Consider the following 24,386-nt stretch of genomic DNA (forward strand, 5'->3'; position numbering starts at 1 on the left):
GTTGTCATTTTCATTATATGATAACATTCTAAAAAATGTTTAGCTAATTTTGAATTATTTATAGTCATGACAAATTTTAAATTATTTAAAATTTTTTTTTTCTATAAATTTCACTAAAATATTATTCAATCGGTCGAAAATGTTGAGAATTAAATAAAAGATTTCACATAAGTTATTCATACTAAAACCATAAAAATCTGAAATTATTAAAATATTTTGTTATAAACATTATTAGTGGTAAAATTTAACGTATATCATATTATTATGAATTTTACTATACGCAATGGCGTTTATGATTTATTTATGACATAATCTATGGATTCTATAAATCTATTTTTATAATTTTACGGTACTTACCGAAAAACATTTATATATTATTAAAATAACTAAATACTAATAACATAATCAATGAAAAATTTTCTGAAAAAAATATATCTGTCTACTAAAATCTTAAAAATAAAATTAATGGTTTTAATAGCCTTATGTATATATATATATATAATAGCGACTCACTGGACAACTAATGTAAAGCAGAGCGTTACCCACTTGCCAACCTTTAATAGGTTGGCTGTAAGTACCTACCTATTTTATTTAATCCATTGTATTATGTACTTAATTGATTAAAAAACTCAAAAATCTAATAATAGTATTTACTTAATAGTTAATTTCTTCAACATAAATAAATATCAATTTAGAGAAAATTCGTAGTAACTAATTATAAAATAGCGGTATTATGATGAAGACTACAAGTTTTAGTTATTAGAGAAAAACGACTGAAATATTTTAAATTTAAAAGCAAAGTGAAACATTGGTTTTAAATCATATATTTTTTTTAAAAAATAGCAATAGATAAACAATTTAAATTGTACGTAAGTTATCATTGTTAAGTGATAAGTAATAACCAGTAAACGAGTAACAAATAATGAGTAGGTCTAACGCCCGTGGCGCATTTGCTAATGACGTCATAAATTCATAATATATAAGCATGATTTATACACTTCAAAATGTTTCAGTCTATGTTCGACAGTCAGTGTTGACAAAATTCAAATGGAAATATTATTGATTAATAATTATAAGTGGTAAACATTTAATAATATAGATATCCTTTGTTAGTTTTTTAATTGTATTAAATTATTAAATAATAATTCCTTTGGAAGTATTAGAAAAGTAAATTTGTTTATATGACTTACGTGAACTAAACCATAATTATACAGGAGTACAAATTAACCAAATAAATATTACAATAGATTACTATTTATTATAATAGTAAGATAATTTGTGACCTCAATAAATTTACCCAATAAAGGACCTTAATATATTTGGGTAAGCGATTTAAGATAAATATTTTACATTATATGAACTTTCTTTTTACAATATTTATTTATTTACATAAGTAATATTTTTGTTTTTAGTTTTGCAGATTGTAAATTTTATTTTCTTATTTATTTTTATGTTTAACAATAATTAAAGAAAAATATAAGTTTGTGTGTACATATTATGCCATATTATTTCCAGTGAAACCAAACGCAATGTTATTAATTTATTTTATGGTATTATTCTTTTCAATGAAAAATTCTATAAATGTAAAATTATTTGATTATTGATCGTTGTATATGATATATTATAATATACACCTATATAAAAAGACATTATTAATAATCGATTTAAAAGTCGGACGTTACCTATCATAACTATTCATAACTTACATTCAATGTATTTTTCATTACTTAAATGTCCAGCTTTTGCTATATTTATTGTATTCTTATGTATAAAATAATTAAATATTATAATCATGTTTTAATCTTTCGTTTCTTAAAATATGAATATATAAGGTGAGATAGAAAGTTATGTTTCAATAATATTAACTATTGTGTACTGATTTACATATTAATTTGATCAATATGAAAATAGATTATTAGAGTCCTAATTATTATTTAAATACCTACAGTTATAAATTATATTTAGCAGATTAATATATTTTAATTATATACCTAACCAATAGCGGGTTCACTGCTAAGTACACAACACTTAGGAAATAACATAATTTCATAATTATCCATGCTATTTTATACAGACTGATTCACCAAATATGCTTACCTTCGTGATTCATTTTATATAATTTATTTATTAAAAATCTGATTTTTAAATTTTTAAGTATACTTTAAGACCACAATTTCAAATTCTTAATATTTGTTTTACTACCTATTTAAGAAGTTTTTTGAAAATGTTAATATACTTATATTTCTTACTTGTCTAATTATATAAACGTTTTTACTTAGGTTAATAATCCTGAAAATTGTTTTACAAACATACATTATTAGATGTAATATTGGATCAAATGTTTATTATTATTATACTTGGGCGTTTAAAAAAAATCATAAATGTTGATAAACAGATTAATTTTAATTACTAAAACCAATTTACTATCAATATAGCCCATAACTACTTCTAAGGTTAGGTTGAAAATAGGTAGAAGTTATGGACCTATTATTGTTGTTAAACAAAGATAAATAACTTCAATACAAACATTCAAATTTGTATTTTGATGTATCAATAGTTTCAGAAAAATAAGTCGTAAAAATAAATTACAGTACAAAAGATTTTTCATTTGTGAAAAATAGAAATTATCTCCACAAGATATATTTTAAATAAAATATGATATTGTAGTATATTTAAAAATTCAAAAAATTATTTTGAATAACTAAATTATTAAATAAAAGTAGTGAAAATGTTTGGTGCATCATTCTGTATATACAATATACTTGTTATTTACAAGTGTGCTATATATTTTTATTTGTCGAAACTTATACAAGTACGTAGCGTATGGAAACGATATATCATTCATTGTTGTACGTAAAGGTCAGTGTCACCACTCATCACACGTTGAATTATGTTGATTACGTATCAATTTTGTCGAGAGTCAGCTAATAAAAATATATATATCTCTTTCACCATTAATACATTACATTTACATACATAGAATATAACCATAAGTGTTTACGCTGTTTAAATGTGATTAAATATATTATAGTTGTTTATGTACTCTATTCCAAATAAGTTTGGAAAAAATGAGGAAGACAACGCGTCGTTGTTCGCACAAACATAGTCATGCAGCCCGTGATGACAAGAAACGATACAACCTAACCAATTACAGAGTTCCGATTGGGCGGCGACTGCGCAAGTTTTTTCAAACTTATTTGGAATGGAGTATTTAATAATATAGTTTCAAATAATTATGGAACATTGTTGTTTTTAAATAATATTGTAAAACATTTTTTTTTTATTGTGTGTCGTAGTGCTTATTTTTAAAATATGAAATTAATATTATGGTGATGATTACTGAAAATTCGCCAACTACAAATAAAATAATAGCACATCGCTATCAGAAAAGTGATTATATGTTTTTCATATTTAATCTGAAATATTTGTTTAAGCGGATTTTAATTATTTATCTAAAACTTACAAAGTCAACAACTCCGTAAGACGTCTGATATAATGGTTGGAAAGTATACATTTGAAAGTTCACATTCCATGTGGTTATTAACCACAGTGTGTTTAAATGTTTGTTATTGTTGTTATTTTTTTTTAACCCCATGAGTAGATTTATTGATAATTTAATCATCGATTTTGAGACTTTGACGTATACGCGTAGGTACTTTAATTTAATTTTGAGCTTGTATCATATGTTATTGTAGCCTGTAGGTTTGTATCTTATCCATGAATTAGTGAACGATTCAATTATTTATATTTTCTTAACCTAACCTCACCCGAGTGGCGAGTAAACAACTTGAATCAACTTCTATCAAAATATAAAATTAAAGAATATTTTAGTTCGTTTTTAGATTCTGAGCAAAGCAATGAATGTATTCGTTTTAAAATGTTTTTTTTATTCAATTTGGGCTATTTATGATAGAAAATTATATCTAACTTATTATCTTAAAAATGTTCAAAATCAAAAACAGTTAAAAATAATTTTGTAACTTAACATATAAATATATATTTTAGAATACATTTTTATAGATAATATGGCTGGACATTTAATATAAGGTTCCTCTTATGTATTTCTTACTGAAACTCAAAAATCTAAAAATCATATAAACCTATTTGTTTTTTATAGACATTTTGAAGTTCAAGTTTTGATGAAATCGGATAGGTATTTAAACAAAGAATAACAATTTATACTTATTTTGGTGCAATTCAAAAATAAGCATTCGTGAAAATTTGAAATTGTTATATTATCAACATATTTAGATTAATTTTAAGCTAAGGCCTATTTAAAATTTATACCGTAATACTTATAGTAAAATAAATTAGTATGATTGTAATATAAATATAATTTAATTTAATGTACTTTGTAATATATGTTAAGGCTGAAAGATCGTTTCCACTCATAATCGATTTTTGTAAGCAATGAATTATTGGTTACCTACTTTATTCTTTATTGTTTAAAACACTTTATACTCCTAAACAAAATATGGTTGGACGTTTACTGAATTACTACCATCGTTATTGATTATTTTACACCGCCGCTTACCAATAGTATTTGAATATAATATTTCAAAATTAATTTGTTTATTTTTTTGTTTTAGGTGAAATCTTCTACCCACCGTTTCGTTTAGTATTTATCGCGTCATGTTGCCGGTAAGACTACAGTGGAGCCGAATTTTGTGCCGCAGTCACTTGCGACAGACATGCGTCCCGTTGACCCGTAATGACCTAAGTCAACCGGTTCGATATCGCACTGAGTCTAAAGTGGTTCGTTCGCCGTTTTCGGACGTCCAGATACCGGAAAATTTAATTGATGAGTACGTGTGGAGCGGCTTGGAGAAATGGTCGGACAAAGACGCACTGGTAAGTGAATCTCATTATAACAATCGTAATTAATGTCAGGGACAAGGCAATTAATATTTAATATATTAAATTATGTAGTGTATATCATATGTATTAGATATTTGAACTGCGCTGTGGCTTTAGGTTCATTAGATACGACTACGCGAGTATAGTTGAATATAAAATGTCAAAGAACGAAGTTTAACGAATTAAAATGTATTTTTTTATAGAGTTTTTTTGTCTTTGACATTCATATAATTATGTTTATCGTTACATATCCATTTGGATTAAGAATATTAAATACAACTATTTATTTTTAACGAATTTATATTTTTATGATATTAAAATATGAATATTTTGTATTATAATATCATCTGAAAATACAACGACTATTATAAATAGTATATTGTCGTTTTATTTTTTTCCAAAATATTACACAGTTATAATATTGATTTGTATACAGAGTTTCATACTTAACTATTGCAACATATTTTTCAGTTAACTATGTTTGCAGATTGGACATTTACCGTTCTATAATATTTCTATGAATAGTGGCTAAATATTCGATATAATATTATACTACGAACATGTTATACTTCACGAGTATTTGATTGAACATATTTTATTTTTAAAATAGATTTAATTGCTTATACTTAGCCTTTATTGTAGATGTTTCATAACTTTTTATCTTTTTTTTTTTTCAATAACATCAAAATAATTAAATTATTAAAGTTACATAAACATTTCACTTTGTTTTTTTGATAAAAATCGTTGATTATTTGTTAATATTGTATGGGCTATATAATACTAATATGCTAAATATAAAAAACGATAATAATTAACTGAAATTGATCAATGAAGTTTCTTGTATATATAATATACATTATACAATATATACATCGGTACAGTGATATGCACGAATGCACAATACACATGCGTGTGTATAATTACAAACTACTTTTTATAAAATGAGGGAAATGTCCTCATTTTGCTTAAATAAAACAACCTACGTAAAATGTAGTTAAGTACAATAGGTATCATTAAAATAAATATTTATATGAATATTTATTTATTTATTTATTTTTTTTTTTTTAATACAAAAATCTCTTAATATTGCGTGTGTACTTTTTTTTTGACCTCGTTGAAATTTTTTTTTTTTTTTAATTATTCTGTTTACAATATCAACAATTATTATTATATGTTATACCATGTAAAGTAAACATTAAGCACTGATAATACTGAAAACGTATCTGTGTAAAAATTAAAAATTATACTATTGAAACGAGTGGTATGCATTTGCTAATTTATTAAGGAAATATAATCACACAAGTAGAGACGTACAAATATTATGACGCATAATTTTTATAAACATTCGAACATCATTCTGTACCAATGAATTTCAGTACATATGTTTTTTAACCATATATAAAACTGTAAATATATTCAACCATTCGTATTTAATTCTATATAATATATTTAACGAGTTGAAAGTACATTTTTTCAGCAATGACTGAATTTATTAGCACAGTAATGAAAATATAATAATATGGAAAAACAATATTTGTTCGTGGAACACGCATGGTTGATGCAAGCGATTTTTTTTAATTTGAACCAAGTTAACTACAAATACAATTATAAATTAACAAATGTTTGTTTAACTAATTTTAATAAAAAGGAATTAAATATAATGTAATTCATGTTTAATTGTTTACGAGTATTTTCACCGCATTAAGTTATTATTTGCTAGCAGTACCTGCGAATACTTACCTATACGTATTTCATCGTGACAAAAAAAAATATTGATGGGTAATTTAAAAGACAAGTTACGTCCCATATTTTTGTAATATATTATTAAAACCGTTTACCATTATAAATTATAACTCAAAGTTAGTTTTTCAATTTTTCAAATTATAATATGTATGCACAAATACAATCATAAACAACGATTAGTTGTGTGTAATATAATTATTTATATAATATATAATTATTATAGTTACATGGCGAAAGTATTGTTACAAATTGTACAGTTTTTTCTGGATGACCTATAATAATGACACCTGGATTTATTGCTATGCATATGTTTCATTAAAACCATGGGTAGGTATAATTTAAATGATTTTTACAATTGTTAGTGCAATTATTTGGAAAACCTTGTTATTTTAGAACATACTTTTTTAATTAAAATTGTGTTTCCTATTATTATTTTTTTCCTCCGTTTTTAACTGCTGGTTTTTTTTTTATAAATTAATAACTAATGAAGTTTAATCTATTTATTATTAACGTTTTATAATAAATTGTTATCGATGGAAAAACATTCAAACTTTTCCAAGTAAATCTTATATTATTATGTGAACACGTTTAGTTATTTCTTCAATTTAATGTATTTTTAATATTAATTTGTTGTTTTTGCCTGGGATGTAGGTTTGCGGAATGACTAATAGAAAATTCACATACTACGAGACGAGGCAGGCATGTAAGAGATTTGCAGCTAGTCTTAAGAAGAGAGGTGCAACTCCGGGCCAAGTGTTCGCCGTGCTGTTGCCAAACGTTCCAGAATTCGCCATAGTCTCGCTGGGTGCCATAGAGGCCGGTCTGGCTGTGACGACGATCAATCCCATCTACACGCCATGTGCGCAACGGTTTCTTTATCATACCATAATATTTATTATACCTAAAAGCGTCTGATATAGGTGACTTATAAAAATATTATTGGAATGAGAAAAATATCCTGTACTAAAATAAATCCTAGGTACAAATACTCAATGGACAATGGCTAAACATTTTTAGGTTAAACAAACAAACGGGCAAATCGAAAAATCCAAATTTAAAAAACAACCTTAAACAGATTGTTTAAAAATATTAACTATAATAAAGCTATTTTTTATAAATTATGAAAGATTAATGAAAACAAATTTTTATTAATTTATACACAAACTATATATAATTTTTATTATTTTTTTAATTACATGTTTTTTTTATCCTTTGATTTTTTAACATTGGATTTTTTGACCCAGTATTAATTATTGTCTTGGATATTAAGTTAAGGAAAAACTAAATTTATTAATCGTTCAATATTGTTTTTTAGAGTATTATTTTTTTGCTTCGTTGTCTTTTTTATAATCGTTGTCGGTCACTTTTGATTATAAACATTTAAAATTACGAGTCGTCAATAAAAAAATTTATAACCTGAAATATTTTTGTATAAAAAAAATTTAAAAACTAACTCGAGAAAACTTAATTATATAATAGCTGTTTTTTGCTAAAATCACCATCCTTTAAAATAAATACTATGTAAAACAACACACAAATTCACCGTTTTTAACGGGTTTAATATTATCAATTTCAACTAAATTACTAAAAAAAAATACATACTTTCTAAAGAGGTTTTCTAAAAGTGAATTTCTGCAGCACCATTGTATATTTATTTTTCGATTATAAAATAATATAGGTAAATCGCTATTTCGGTTAAAGGAATAATCTTTTAACACCATGATATCATGGATGTACAATATTCACAGGAGATAGACAAAATATATTAAAAATGTATATTTTCAATGCTTTTTTTTGCCTGTTTAAACAATTTCTCGGCATAATATTATTAATGTAATAATTACTCTGGTTTTATTGGTAAATACGTAAACATGAAAGATATTGATTTGAAGTAGCACAAATAAAGTTGTTATTGGTGATGCATTTAAAATGTAGCTTATTTAGTATGCCCGTAACCTTTTGTTATTTTTATTGCATTTGAAAATTTTTTGTTATAAATAAGAAACATGTTTCGATCGTTTATAATTTATAAAATGTGTTCCTACACAAGATGTCAGAAAAAAAATCATCAACGCATACATAGGGAAATTGCTTATTTAAGACGCCTTATTATTATAATTTTATTATTGAAACCCGTAGTAAAAAAAAGTCTCGTAAGATACCGGGAAAAAGGACTCAATGATGGTAGGTAAAAATACTTTGTCAGAGATAAGCAAACGTTGCGTCTTAGTATACGCAGCTGTCTTGAAATTATTCGTTAGATTATGTATGAAGACTAGAACAATTTCAAGTTGGTCAGAAAGAGAGTGGTTCTATATAGATACAATTGAATTTTTTTGATCAGATTTTTATTAAATATTGATTTAGGAGTAGGTATACTGAATAATTTGGAGATTCGGTCGAAAGTGTGCGTAAGTCTACCTTAACTATGTATTATATTCATAAATAATAATAATGTAAGTCTTGTAAAGGTTAGGTTCATTTAAGACACACAAATAAATAAAATTCGCTATATTTGAATTATTTGTCATAAGTTCATAAAATGTTTACTTACCACTGACTTTCTAGTTCCCAACATATTTTGAGTAACATTAAATACTTATTATATTTATGGTTGTTTTATTGCACGTGGCACATTACATATTATTACAGTATATTTTATTTTGGTCAATTTATCGGAAAGATTATTATTTTTGCGCGTTCTTATAAGTTTTTATTAATGAATAATACGTTTTTTATCTCAAATTTTTAATGTGTTTCTTTCCATTTATACGGGCATTACTTTTCATCCAAGAGATTTGTTCATTATTTCAGCGTTTTGGAAACCATTTTTTTCGGATATAAAAAAAGTATATTTAAATCCCTAAAATAGCGGAACTATAAAATCGATAACAAAATAATTATTATAATATAAAGAAACGTCAGAAAAAAATCGCTATCAGGTAGGTAATCAAAAAACCATTACGCAGAGACTCGCGCTTGAGTCAACCGGTGGTAGTACAACGTCATCGGCAGTCGACTGGAATTCAACGAACGGGAAACATAAACATATATTATAATAACTCGCAATTTCGGTTTAGGAGATGTATATATTTGCCCACGCAAGTTGTGTGGAATATAGTGCTATGGTAATATGTCATGTGTAAACGATAGTAATGATAATAGACAATATCGACGTGATCAGATACATTTTTTAGATTTTTAATAAATTGAGAAGATACTTTATTTTTGTAACTAATCTGCCCTTAAAATGTAAAATAAAAGACTCTAAGTCTTAGCTATATTATAGTAAATTACGTGGTTATATTTGAATTAGTAAAATAAATTTATATTTAACATAATAAACACAATCATATAATAATATAGTATTAAATTGACCATTTTTATAAAATCTGAATTAATTAATTTACTAACTGTAATAGAATATTCAAAATTATGGGTTTGGCTATTAAAAATATGTTTAAAATAGAAATTAAATTTAAATGTTTAAACATTTTTCATGCGATCTATGTAACTTTACTTCTAGATTCGGATTTATTTAAATAATTTATTAAAATTCGATTACTACATAATATTAATTCTCGCAATTTTATCCACGGTAAGAGTATGCAACTATAAATTATCATATGATGATATATTATACAAAACAGAAATATGGCAAATGTTCATATACAGAAAACTGGTAAAAAATCATCTATTTCATAAGTTTTTTACTTGTCAAGCGGATGATAACATGATTGTAAATGGTATTCTATATTCGAAATTTCTGCAAGTCATTGAGTGATCTAGCTATCTATTCCCGATTTGTTTTAGTCGAACTCGCTCACCAGCTTAAGGACTCTGGTGCATCGGGGGTGGTGACAATTCCCGAGTTGCTACCCAAAGTTTTCGAAGCCCAGCAGTTAATGAATGAGCCCGGTGTAAAACCATTGTACATTATATCCGTCAACAGGCAAAGGTCCAAGACCCGATGGTGCGTGGGACTTTGAGGAGATGCTCGATCCAATGGTGGACACTTCTATTCTGAAAAAAAGCCGATCGAACAGTGACGTGGCGTTCATGCCATACTCAAGTGGTACAACCGGTCTGTCCAAAGGCGTGTCGCTTTCGCACCGGAATCTCTTGGCCAACATCATGCAGACGAGTCATCCAGAAATAAATCATTTTTATGACACGACAGGTATAATAAATTACATATTAAAATATCATAACTAGGGTTAGGAATTAGGATGTTTATGACGTTAAAAAATGTACTCATAATTTTTGTATAAAATGTTTTTACTCAGGTGACGTAAATGTAAAAATTCGAAGTTAGCCTTACTAAAAATTAAGCTGACTTTTAATTTTTAATTAATTTTTGTACATTTTTATAGAAATAACATCTTTGTGATTTAATCTGAAAATAACAAATTTATTACTAGGTAGAGTAATTCTTACAACAATAGTTAACTACCATAATATTAATGTACTCGTTCATGTCAATATGAGTTTTAAAGGCGGCAACAGAACTCCTAGTAGAGCACTTTTAAAATATTATAAATGATTAAGTGTTTTAAAAATACGTTTTTGCAATTATATTTAAAGTCGTTTACTCCCGGAAACCTTTTACTAATTTTTTCAGCTATTCGGCTATTCAAACACGTAAGATATTGACATTTTATATACCATACTATACGCTTTATACTTTCAGCTTTTATCGCGTGGTGTGAGAATTTTTTTTTATATTCTATAAATTTTTTTAAATAATAAAAGTATTAAATTAACTGTCAAATGATTGAACAATCGTAAATTTTTTTTTCTTTACAATTGTGAATTAATTAAAAAAAGTTTTATATAGCTTGTTAACTTATAGTATTCTATAACAATTAAATTTCCAACATGCCTTTCATCTATATCAGTAATTGTATCAATCAAAACCAATATTTTATTATATACCATATATTTCCTGATTTGGTTAATTGTATTATATACTTTATTAACTTTGCGCAACATGGATTTATTTGATATATATCGTGTTTAATAATTTTTTTTTAAAAAACTATCTGATCAAGTTCTTTGTTGAACAATCATTTTTTTTTTTGTGATGGAAATAAATATTTTCGTTGTGACTTTGAGTTTTCTTACGTTTAAATGCTTTCACACGTTTTCCACTTACAATAGGCATGTTATTATAAAATATATATGTTTCGTTTATAATTTATATTTCACATACTTTATAATAAAGTACTGAATAGTCTATTGAAAATACTTCTTTTCTGAACTCTATTACAAATTTACACTGACTTGCGGCATCTGACCTTTTAACTTTGAGCATTTGTAATAAAGATAAAACACGTTTAAAAACGTTAACACAAAATTAATACAGAAACACAAGCCCCTTGTAGCACACAGCCAAACATAGAATAACGATTTTATAGTTATAAGTAGTTGCCATTGTCATTGTCACACAATCTCGATTGTTTGTTTTAAAGAACTATCAAGTTTAATTACCAATAAGGAAATAAATGTAGATAGTAATGTTATAGATTATTAATGGGAACTACGCATATACCATAACCGCATTTTCATATGAATAATAATACCAAAAATCAACAAACAACACAAAAACATGGAGTTATATAAATAAACATCAATTTATTTATTTTTTGTTAAAATTAAATACTTTTCATCTTTTTTTTTTCGTAGTATGTATTTACTTTTATTAGGCGCTAAATATACGAAATTATGTAAAAATAAATTTGTTGTATTTGATTCTCTATCATATCAAACAAATTTATAAACTTGATTGACGATATAAATGACTTAAAAACAACCTAACCCTAAATTAATAATAATATATGAAATGGTATATTTTATGGACATCAAAGTTTTACAAAAATTACGCATATTATAATTATTATGCATTTATAATAATTTTTGTAACGTTCGGTTGAACTCGGTGGTCACAGAGTTCATATTTTGGTTTGGCCTTGTGTAGCTGGTTTCAGCCAACTATTTCTGACAGAATATTCTTGTATTATTAGTTTAGTCGTTTTATAAATAGTGGTAACACGTAAATTTAAACTAGACGTTAGATATTTTAAAACGATAATACATTTATTCATTATTGTTAATTAAATATTCTATAATACTATATTATATATTTTTTGATCTGACCTTGAATATAACCTTTTATTAATTTTATATCATGTTTAATATTTAAAATAAATATACAACCAAAGATAATTTGGCGAGATATATCTTATAGCCCATGCGTATAGCACTGTAAATTACATCAATAACTTAACATTTAATTATATATCTATGCAACATTTTAATAGTTTAGGTTTTTTAGTTGTACAGCGTTAATTAAAATGTACGCTATGTTTTTAGAATAACGTGTATAAGATTTTTAAACATTTATATTAGAGCTTGACTTACTTGTTTTCGCATAATATATATAATAATAATATATAATCACTGAGATAGATAACAACTACTGGAGTGCGGACTCTGTTCCGAAAAACGAGCTGTCGCGTTGAGCGTTACCCCCACCACCGAATGACAAAAACCCATAGTTTATACACACAATTATAGAGATGATTCAGTCACTTTGATTCAAAATCAATTTTTTTGAAATGTAACACATTTTATTAAACTATTAAAATTAATAAATTTTTATAATTAAAGTTACACAGCAATACAGCATTAATGTTGTAACCTGGTTATAATTAGAGCGTTCTGGCGTACCTTACGAATAATTTGTTAAAGGGAATGCTTTTTAACCACATTTAGAGGTAGGGTAACTGAGTCACCGCTTTAACCCCTGACCCCTGAGTATAACTTAATATAAGTAGTTTATACTAGAATATGTACTTTTAAAAGTTTGATATATTAAACTCTAGAATTCCCTTTTCAAAAGGAAAAAATAATCATAGAGCCATAGAATTTGTACAAAATAAAACAACATATTATGCAGAATCTGATTCAGAAAATGAACATATTTTTAGATCAACTGAATAAATACACATTTGGGAGAATATGTTAATGAAATATTAAATTATATTTCTGGTTATATTGTTAGAAGTATTATGTCAAAAGTGGTGTGTGACTTTTGTACAAGTATGTTAATGGAAAATAAATTTGAACATAGTTATATAAATAATTTAACATTTACAAAGTCAGTTTAAGGTAAATTAATTAATGTTTCGAAATCAGTTATATTAATTGTACAACATTTGGAAAAAGCATTCCGGGTTATTGTTGTCAATGAAAACAAATTGTTTAATGATGTAAAACTAAATGTTATAGAATGTGCTAAAAGCACTGAGATAGATAACAACTACTGGAGCGTCGACTCGCTATGTTCATAATGTAACAGAAAACGAGCTGTGTCAAATACCAATACCTCCACAACCTAATGGCAAATTATTTAAATGCACATTACTTAACACTGGATTTTAGTAAATTTTAACTTAACGTTTTACAGTAACAAAATGATCGTAATTGATCGAATTTGATATCAACATTTTTATCTTGATGTTGACTTTATATTGACATATTTTAAGTAAAATGTGTTACATTTCTAAAAATTGATTTTGAATCAAAGTGACTGAATCATCCTATCTCTATAGTTGCGTGTATAAACTACGGGTTTTTGCTATTCGGTGGTGGGGATAACGCTCAACGCGATGGTTTGTTTTTTGGAACAGAGTCCGCACTCCAGTAGTCGTTATCTATCTCAGTGGCTAGAAGAAGCATACTAAGTAAAAATAAACTATTTTAACTAGCAAACTATGTTTAATAATATTAGAGTGAGTCATTTTGAAAAAGAAATTTAATATATGTCGAGTACTTAAAAATAAATCTTCCTTAAGAACCAAGTTATCTAAATTAATATTATTTAAAAATTTGTAAATAATTTAAATTTGTATTTTGTTTTTTTTTTTGATTATTATTTTACATTTTATTATATTTGTTATCTTGGTTATGAATATAATTTTTTTCTAGTATAATCATTTCTTTACTAATTTCTCTTTAGAAATTAAAAATATTTCATATTAAAATATATCAATATAAAGCCAACATCAAAATAAAAAATGTTGATACCAAATTCGATCAGTTACGATCATTTTGTTACTGTAAAACGTTAAGTTAAAATTTACTAAAATCCAGTGTTAAGTAATGTGCATTTAAATAGTTTGCCATTCGGTGGTAGGGGTATCGGTATTCGACACGGCTTGTTTTCTGTTACATTTTGAACATAGCGAGTCAGCGCTCCAGTAGTTGTTATCTATCTCAGTGTATATAATATATAACATGAAAAAAAAATAATATGTCAAAATAACATGTCAAACAGAAATTTACTCTGATTTTCGGTCACCGATTATAAAATAATTGAAAATATTCGACATTGTTAAAATACAATGTATTGCGTCGTATTATCATAAAATTAAACAAACATGCACAAATACTGCAAAATATAGAGTTTTTGTAAATAAGTTATTATACATGTTATAAACGGTTCCGGTTATTGTACTGTGTACATAATATTCTGATTACGATATACAATTAATTTAAAAAACAGTTATAAATATCATAATATGATTCTAAATAGGATTTTTCAGAATATGTTAGTAGAAAACTATAGTAAAATTAAAAATGTATGCAGTGATAATTAATTTCGATAATAGTAAAATAAGTATAACCGTTACATTTTAATAATGTTTTTTTTTTTTTTTGACCTTAAAATATTAAAATTATTGATATAAACCGCCATTGATATTATAATATAATATTTCTATATGCTATTATTATATTATTATTGTGATATTTACAGTTCTCGATTTTTTCTAAATAGATTTGTAAAAAATATTAATATTTACCCAGATATAAATAATTATTGTATAGTTTGTGTATTATGTCTACCTGTAAACTATTACCTAAATACATGTATAATAGTGTTCGTTAAAACTTGAAAGATTTTTGCATGTAGTTAAACTTATGAAAATGCAATGTTATTTAATTTGTTTTTTATTTTTTACACTTATTATTAGAAAATTATCATATTTTTTTGGTTATATACACTATATATATATATATGGCACATTACTCTGCAAATCACATATGAAAATTAAAAAGATGAAATTGAACTTACCTAAGTTGTGTTAGTATGTGTAAAATGAATGATTACTACTATTGATCGCTATGCCATATAGTTTTATTAACGTGTCCTTAAACAACGCGTATTTTTAGTGTCGGACTTATGCAGTCACTTGTATAAATATACGTTTTGCAGTGAAACACAAAATAGAATTATTCTATACTCTTTAAACCTCTACACCCGAAAATAAAATAAAATAAACACTATACCAACCTTTCAGTTAGTTTGAAGGCTTGGTTGTAAACTCGTCACAATGATGAAATTCCATTATTTCGAACAGTATACAATGGAATAAGCTGAAGTAAAAATTAGCAAACGTGTAAGGATTAAGAGAGCGAATATTTTCAAAATTTCCCACGATTTTACAAATTAATATAATTTATTATGTTTTGTAGATCTTTGTGTATTTTCACCCAGTAGTTTTTCTGAATAAATCCGTTTCATTAAAAAAAAAAAAAAAAAAAAAATAAAAATTTTATAATAATGATGATTATTACCTAAATCACAACTTGACATTACCGATTAATCGTTCTTATTTTCGCATACACTGTGTACCTTTTATTTTGTAATGTCACATATCTAAATAAAAAAGCTACACCAGTTTATTGCGATAAAAATCAATTCAAATAATGACATTTTGAAACATCAATGATAGATTGTGTGAAAACATGTAGTTATTGAATAAATACAGAAACGATTTAGACAATAGTGTTTGATTATTATTTTAAATTCAATCCAAGCATCTATAATATTATAATATAATGTGTTACTTGAAATAATAATAATATTTTCGCTATGAACAAAAGTGATAAAAATTATATCACATTGGTATTTTGATGTATTTTTCAGTTCATCGATTAAACGGTTTAAGTCCGTAGTTGTCGGTGACGATAATGATATTAATAGTGGAAAAATTATATTTTTTAATTATTATTATTATTTTTTTTTTTTTTTTTTTTTTTTTGTAGGAAATTATCAAGATGTGTTGCCGTCTATTTTACCTTTTTACCATATTTATGGCCTGACAATGATTCTTCTTAGAGGACTAAGTTTTGGATGTAAATTGGTGACATTGCCCAAACTTGAATCGGAATCATTTTTGAACATACTTAAAAACCACAAGGTGTGATGGGTGTTTTGTTGAATTCACGGCAAAAAGTTTTTAATTTGATTTTATTATATTGCATTTTAGGCAACATTATTGTACGTAGTACCACCAATAGTGCTGTTGTTGGGTCAAAATAAAAATGTAACACATGAACACTTTCAAAACGTAAGAATTATTTGTAATGGTGCTGGTCCTGTGAAAGAAGCAGATGCCGAAAAAGTACTTGCTAGAACCAAGAACAAAAATGTACGTTTTTGTCAAGGTATGTAGAATTTTTTTTTCATTAAATTTATTTATTAATTTTCATTATATAACTACGAAAAAATAAACAATAGTATAAAAATAAAAACATATTGATTTAAAACCAAAACTCATGAAATGCAAAATATTTAGTTTTCGCGAAGAGATAATTCAAATGTAAATGATAAATTATATTATAAATAATATAATGATTGATTATATACGCGTATGATTAAACAACATTTTATCTCATTTAATTATTTTAATTCAAGCTTTTATTTTTAAAGATAATATTCAGATATCTCATCATTGCATTCTGTAGTTCACGATTATTTTACTTTTATATATACGTATTTATATAAGTAAATTAATTATATCAGTTATTATATTAGCTATTTATGATTTTTACCTTGAATTTATTTAAAACGTAGTACAAAAACCTTTCGTACCTAAATGTTATAATTTACTAACACAGCCTAACCTAACCCTAACTTGACGAAAAAATATTCAATTAAAAAATTTATCAATACAGTTCTATTAACTATTATTATATAATTATTAAGGGTATACTAAGACAATCAAAAACGATGAAAACATTTTATTATCGTTGTGTCAAATATCATCTAAACCAAATTTTGATTTTAATCTATCATTAAAATCTATTCTAAAATATTGTTAAATGTATACATATTATATACAATAAATTCCAATTTGTTAAAAAAAAAATTGTTTATGAACATGCTCAGCGTATGGCATGACAGAATCATCGCCAGCCGTGTTCGTATCCAGGAATTCCTCATTGTTCGATTATTTGACCGTCGGTCCTCCTATATCTAACACTCTAGCCAGAGTTGTCGACCCCACAGATGACACAGTTGAATACGGTCCCGGGGAAACTGGAGAAATTCAAGTCAAGGGGCCACAGGTGAGAAAATATAACAATAAACATAATATTATAAACAATGGTTTAACAAATGGTTATTAATCTGACAAGCATTAATATTATTTATAACGATAAACAAACGTAATCTGACTGTGTATATATAGGTGATGATGGGCTACCACAACAACCCCGAAGCCACGGCTAACACTATAAGTCCGGAAGGATGGTTGAGCACCGGTGACATTGGTTATTATAACGATAAAAAAGAATTCTTCATAGTTGATCGTATTAAGGAGTTGATCAAAGTCCAAGGATACCAGGTTAATTTAATATAGTTGCCAATCAATTTATGGAAAGGGGAGGGATTGAAAACATAATTTTATTCCCAATAATTCAAATAATGAACTAACCGAACAGGCGTAGATCGAAATAAATAATGGTGTGGCGTACACTCTTAGACTTAATCATAATTTTTTCAAAAAATATCTATAACTTATACTCAAAAATCTACCGGCCATCTTTTATTTTTTTTAAATATGTTATGCAGATCGTTTAAAAATCTCAAATCTTGTCTAATTCATTTAAGTACTCTTAAAACGATCACACGGACAAAAAATTCTCCCATATAATAAATTATAAAATTCACTGATTTATCATTATAAATATAACTATGGGCAATTTTAGTTATATTAATTTAACAATTTTAAATCAATGTATTGTTTTAATATTATAATTATTTATAGACATAAAAAAAATAATAGAAAAAACATAATTATGTAATACGCGTTAGTAAATTTAAATAAACTTCATTTTAATCTATTATTTCTCGTTCAGTGTTTCAGTAATAAATTGTTATATAATAGTATTTAGAAACAAATAAAAATTGACCACGTAAATAATTTATGGTGAAATTTCGATCATTATCATTAATTGCTACATGTCATTAATTTGGGACACAAAATTGTAACTTATAACGATGTTTTCTTATTAAAAGATATTTCCACTAATTTGTAGGTTCCACCGGCTGAACTAGAAGGACTTCTGAGGACTCACCCCGCCGTGCTGGACGCAGCTGTCATCGGCGTGCCAGATGACCGAACAGGTGAGGCGCCGTTGGCGTATGTCGTACTCGACCCAGATAGACCAGCCGCCAGCGAGGCAGACATGAAGACGTTCGTAGCGGAACGAGTGGCACCGTACAAGCAGATCTCAGCCGGAGTGCGTTTCGTTAAATCACTGCCAAAAAGCGCGGCCGGCAAAATATTGCGGAGGTTACTAAAGGATGAATACGAGAAGACCAAAGCCACCAAGTGATCACCGGAAGTCATGATTTCAGCGATTAATAATAATATATGCATGATATAATATTGTCATACGTAATCGAGTGCGAAAGTTAGATTAAGGAAGTTGAGAAAACACTCGTCGTGTTTTACTTAACTATCACGTTGTATATTAACACGTTGACCGCCATGAGATCTTATATGAGATCTCATCAAACATTGTCCTGACCGCCACAGCTGGTTTTATGTGGTTTACTAAAAAAAATTTAAGGAAAAAAAATTGTCTGATTTCATTCAAAATTTGTACCTTAGTTTAAAATTTTTCTGTTAAAATGTTCCTTTTGGTTTTAACTTAATATAAACTGAGATCTCAAATTAGATCTCATGGCCGTAGGATGTCACTACTATAAAAATTAATTTTTTGACCATTGCCATGAGATCTCAAACTAAATCTCACTTTGAATAAGTACTTCAATTGAGGTTAAATCTACTCAACTAAACTTAAATAGGTATTTATTTATTGCATCAAATATATTATTTGAGTTATAAAGGTATTATATTAAAACAAGTTGCATACAATTTATGTTGCCTTTATTCCTATAAATTGCATAATTATAACAAAAAATTTATATGATATAAACATAATTATATGAAAAACAAAACTTTTGACTTTTTATGATGAATATTAACATTATATGTATATAAAAACAATCAAGTGACTAAGAAAACTTAAGTAATAAGTATGATAATAACAAACAATAACACTGTATTTAAAATTTTAAAACATAATAAAAAATAACAGAAAAATTCATAATCCTTTTGTATTGTTTTTCTGTCAATTACTTGGTGATTTTATGATTTTTGAAAAAACACTTCAAACAATAATATTTGTTGCACGCTAAACATTTAGTTTGTACTTTTGTACTATGTGATTGAGCATGATTTCTTCCTTTACTCTGTGACATAATTGAATAGCACATATAACACCTGCTTTTGCCAACGACTTCTAATTGGTGTTTTATTGTTTGCAAAGAGTTGTCAACATCAACAGTTTCTTTTTTAATTAAAGTTAAAAACTCGTATAAACATTTATTTTTCATAAGGTAAAATAATAATCGGTTAGAACAATATCAAACAAGACATTATCACTGATTTTAAAATATTGATAAAAAAAAAACTAAAAACGCTATTGGCAAGCTACGAACACCAAATGAAAGTGGCAACACTGTAGATTTAGAATCCGTTGATAAAGTACTGATTATTGAGACCTAGAACGAGATCTCATTGACGAGAAATTCCTATATGTGAGATTTCATATGAGATCTCACTAACAACTTTTAGTAATTTGTTGAGATTTCTAATTAGATCTCATAACAAAAATAAGTAACATGGTGAAAAACCCGTGGCGGTCAACGTGTTAATGGTAGACGAATAAATGCTCATACGAATATATTTTAACTATAATTATTACTATAGTACCGATTTCTGATTTAAGACGAGTGATATTTATAATTGTTTTTTTTTTTTTATTTTATCAATTGTTAAAATATAATAATTTACCGTCACATCATATTAAGACAATTTATTGCCAAATAAATATTATTTAAAATAATAATTATATTATTGTTGATTTGAGTAACTGCAGTATGAAAATTGAGAGTATCGCGACGCGATGGACTTAATCCATTTTGAACTGAATTTCCTGATAACTTTGACAGTAGTTTTATTATATTATTATCATGACAAGGATTCAAAACAGACTTTTTTTGTTTTTCTGATAAATGGTCTATTTTGATTCCATCTAATCAATCTAATTGCGTGATAAGGTGTTTGAAAATAGATCTGAATTTCTTTATTTTTTCTGTGTTAGACTTTACTAAAAACTACATTCAATAGATTTGACTTAGTATACACTCATTAAAATTTGGCTTTTCAAAGTGTATAAATATTCAACAGTGAATTTTGCTTATTTAGATGAAACAATTAATTAATTTGTTGTTGACAGGTTCCAACTTAAACATAGTATATTATTCAAATTCATTTTTTAATAAAAAAAAAGAAAATCTTGTTATCAGATCGATGTATTATATTAAAGACTATACTGAAATGAAAATATATCGATTTAGATATAATAATATAATATAATAAAATAAAATCTTATGTAATATTTACCCTTAATATCGTCTACACCGAATTCCTTAGAAACGATATGTTTCGAATCTCCCCAGTATAATAATAATATGCCGGAAAACAATATTACGTAGCCACTAGCTGCAACCGCTGTGTAGCTAAATTGCCTATATCTGTACGCCGTGTTATCGATGAAAGGATTGGAAGCGGTGATTTTCTGTTTTTGTCAAGCACACGCGCAACATAGGATTATTATAGACGTGTTCTGTTTTTAACGTACCGAATGATAAAATGAAGCGATAAGAATTCTGAAAACCGATTTGAATTTGTAATCAAATCTTTTTGATTTCTAATTTCCTATAGGTATTTACGGTTTTTTTGATTTTAACTTCTCCAAAAGTTGAAATATTGATTTAAAGTTATTTACTGAGCTGATAGTCTAAAAATATAATACAAAGCTCTTTATAAGCTGTAATTTCTCAATTAAAAATATCAAAAATCTATAGTTACAATATTTTTTTATAATGTTGACATTTTGATAAAATTCATAAAAAAAATATTTTATACTTAATATTTAAAAATTTAATACAAGGTTTTTTATTAGTTGTTTCATCCTAAATAATATGTAAACAATTCTATATGATATAGGTCGATAGACCTTCTCGCTCAGAAAATCGTTTATCGTATAATCATTGAATTCAAATTTAACACACCTACGATAGTGACTCTGTCGATGCCTAATGTACGGCATAGCGGTACCCACTTATCTATCTTTTCTGTGTTATTTCTAAACACTCATAATTCAGAAACCTCTGTATCATGTATGTCATAGTGATATAATACAAATGTTGGTCATATGAAATATTCACAGACGCGTATTGATCGGCTTGCGCCGAACGCATGACGATTTCTACGGAAACCGCACTGAAATAGTAAAATGTTTTTAACAAAAAGTTTACCTTGAGGTCAGTAGACTGTACGTCTAGAGATATTGTGGCGTGCGTAGTCGCAGCAAATTGTACACAATAAGTTTTACGTTTGCGTGTCGGTATAAGACCCGAATTAATGCAAGAATGAGTAGTTTAACGATGAAAAAATAACAGAGAATACTTTAGGAAAATAATTTTAACAGCAACAACAACAATAATGTTCCGTGCGCGAAGTCGCTAACACGAAATAATTTCCATTAACAACACGAATTTTTATGAGCACACTACTACGCCGTATTTTATAATACGATAGTTGGTTGGAATTGGTGGCAGTTCCATTCAATCAATCTTTTGTACATGAAATGATCTATATTATAATATTTAATAGATAATATGTAAAATATATGTAAATTACATGTGAATTTTGATATTTTTTAAAACGTAACCATAAAATTTAATATACATACGATAATAGTACCCTCGAGAAAAAAATCTCACCCTTTTTCATATAAGTCTAACAATGATAATAATATCTATTTCAAGTATATCCTTTCAATATGGTGTAATTTTGTGTTAACCTAATAAACAGAAAATTTCCAGTACCAGCTGATAGCACATATTTTAAAATCTATGTATTTGTTTAGCTATTGGTTTATACGCATTAATTTACCTGGTTTTTAATAATTTCTATTAATCGAAAAATACCGTAGTTTGGTAAATTATGGAATACTTTTGTTAAAATAATAATCACCAAGTAAATCATGATTATAGAATGTTTTCAATATAATAATTACATGTGGCGGATATTACGGAATCAAAAATTTAAAAGTTTGAATAACAACTCTAGTTTATTTTTATATTGGATAATCTGCTTCAATATTTATATTATAATTATTGACAGCCTTAACGATTAACAATATTTGATTTAAGAAAATAAAAAAAAAAATTATATAGTTAAAACGAAAAACAGTAAGACAAATAGATAATATCCATGACGTAATAATTGCATCCCATCGTTACCACGAGAAACTCTAGACTCGTAAACGATAATATTAACTCCTCTCGACTATTATTGGGGACTGGATAGTCCGTATAGGTAGTCTGCCCTATACGATCCCTATAGCGATCTCGCGGATGTCGAAGTCTAAGCATCCTACTGCCGATTAATCACCAAAGACCGTTCAACAGAGTAACAATAATATTAAATTCTTAATAAATTCTAATGAAATTGTGTACTCGAATAGTACGAAATACTTAGTGTATATTTAGACGGCGGTAGTCGCTGGAGAATTTAGTATTTTACTGCCTCGTTGCCAGTACAGCCGAATAACCCGTAAGTGCTACTCTCTAATAGTCCCATACGTAGGCTCTTTTTCGGGACATTAACCCTTAAATATTGTGCTCTGAGCGAGTGAAATAATACTATAATAAATAATTTTAAGTCTTTCTGTATTCTCAGTTAACTACAGAGAACACGGCTTATCGTTAACGCATTAAGTAGATTTGATAGTCAAATGTCGAGGCGTTTTTACTTAGTCCTCCTGTGTCGGGCGGCAAATTATAATAAGAACGGAGCAACAGCAAGAACAAAATAACAAGATAATACTATTATTATATGTTAGAAAAAAACTCATAGTAAGTAATATGAAAAAGTGGGCAAGTGGGTATCGCTCTGCTGTATAGTAGAGATGAAGAGTAGGTCACTATAATGGACGTATTAAATTTGAATGCAACGACTGGTATCATTGTAAACAACAAACGATTCTGAACGGAGATGATTTGTCAGTCAATGATAATTAGTATGATATATTATATTATTACCTATATTTAAATTGTAATATATCGTTATTTTACACGATGTCGTAAAAAATTAAATTTCATACGCTCATAAATTTTTTTCTATATTGACGCTCGAATTTTTTTTTACAGTTACTCGAAGGAAAACTTATCGATAACCTTGTATTGGGTTTTTTAACCTTAGGTATAAATCACAAAAATTTTATGAGTTTTCAACTTTAAAATTCCTTGCAAATTTTCGCGATTTTGATAAAATATTTCGTAAAGTTATGAATTT

The 24,386-nt window shown here is 26.6% G+C and overlaps 1 protein-coding gene across 1 annotated transcript; it reads left to right on the top strand.

Annotated features, from left to right (window-relative positions):
* Positions 1-1,129: 1,129 nt before the first annotated feature.
* Positions 1,130-19,920, top strand: LOC113552891 (probable 4-coumarate--CoA ligase 3). Its single transcript, XM_026955900.1, is given in 10 exon segments — positions 1,130-1,323; positions 4,590-4,851; positions 7,252-7,459; positions 10,414-10,550; positions 10,552-10,780; positions 16,711-16,865; positions 16,935-17,112; positions 17,837-18,015; positions 18,138-18,293; positions 18,988-19,920. Coding segments are annotated over 9 exon segments (1,761 nt in total). The 5' UTR covers positions 1,130-1,323; positions 4,590-4,632; the 3' UTR covers positions 19,288-19,920.
* Positions 19,921-24,386: the final 4,466 nt, after the last annotated feature.

Source organism: Rhopalosiphum maidis, chromosome 2, assembly GCF_003676215.2.
Source record: "Rhopalosiphum maidis isolate BTI-1 chromosome 2, ASM367621v3, whole genome shotgun sequence".
Lineage (NCBI taxonomy): Eukaryota > Metazoa > Arthropoda > Insecta > Hemiptera > Aphididae > Rhopalosiphum > Rhopalosiphum maidis.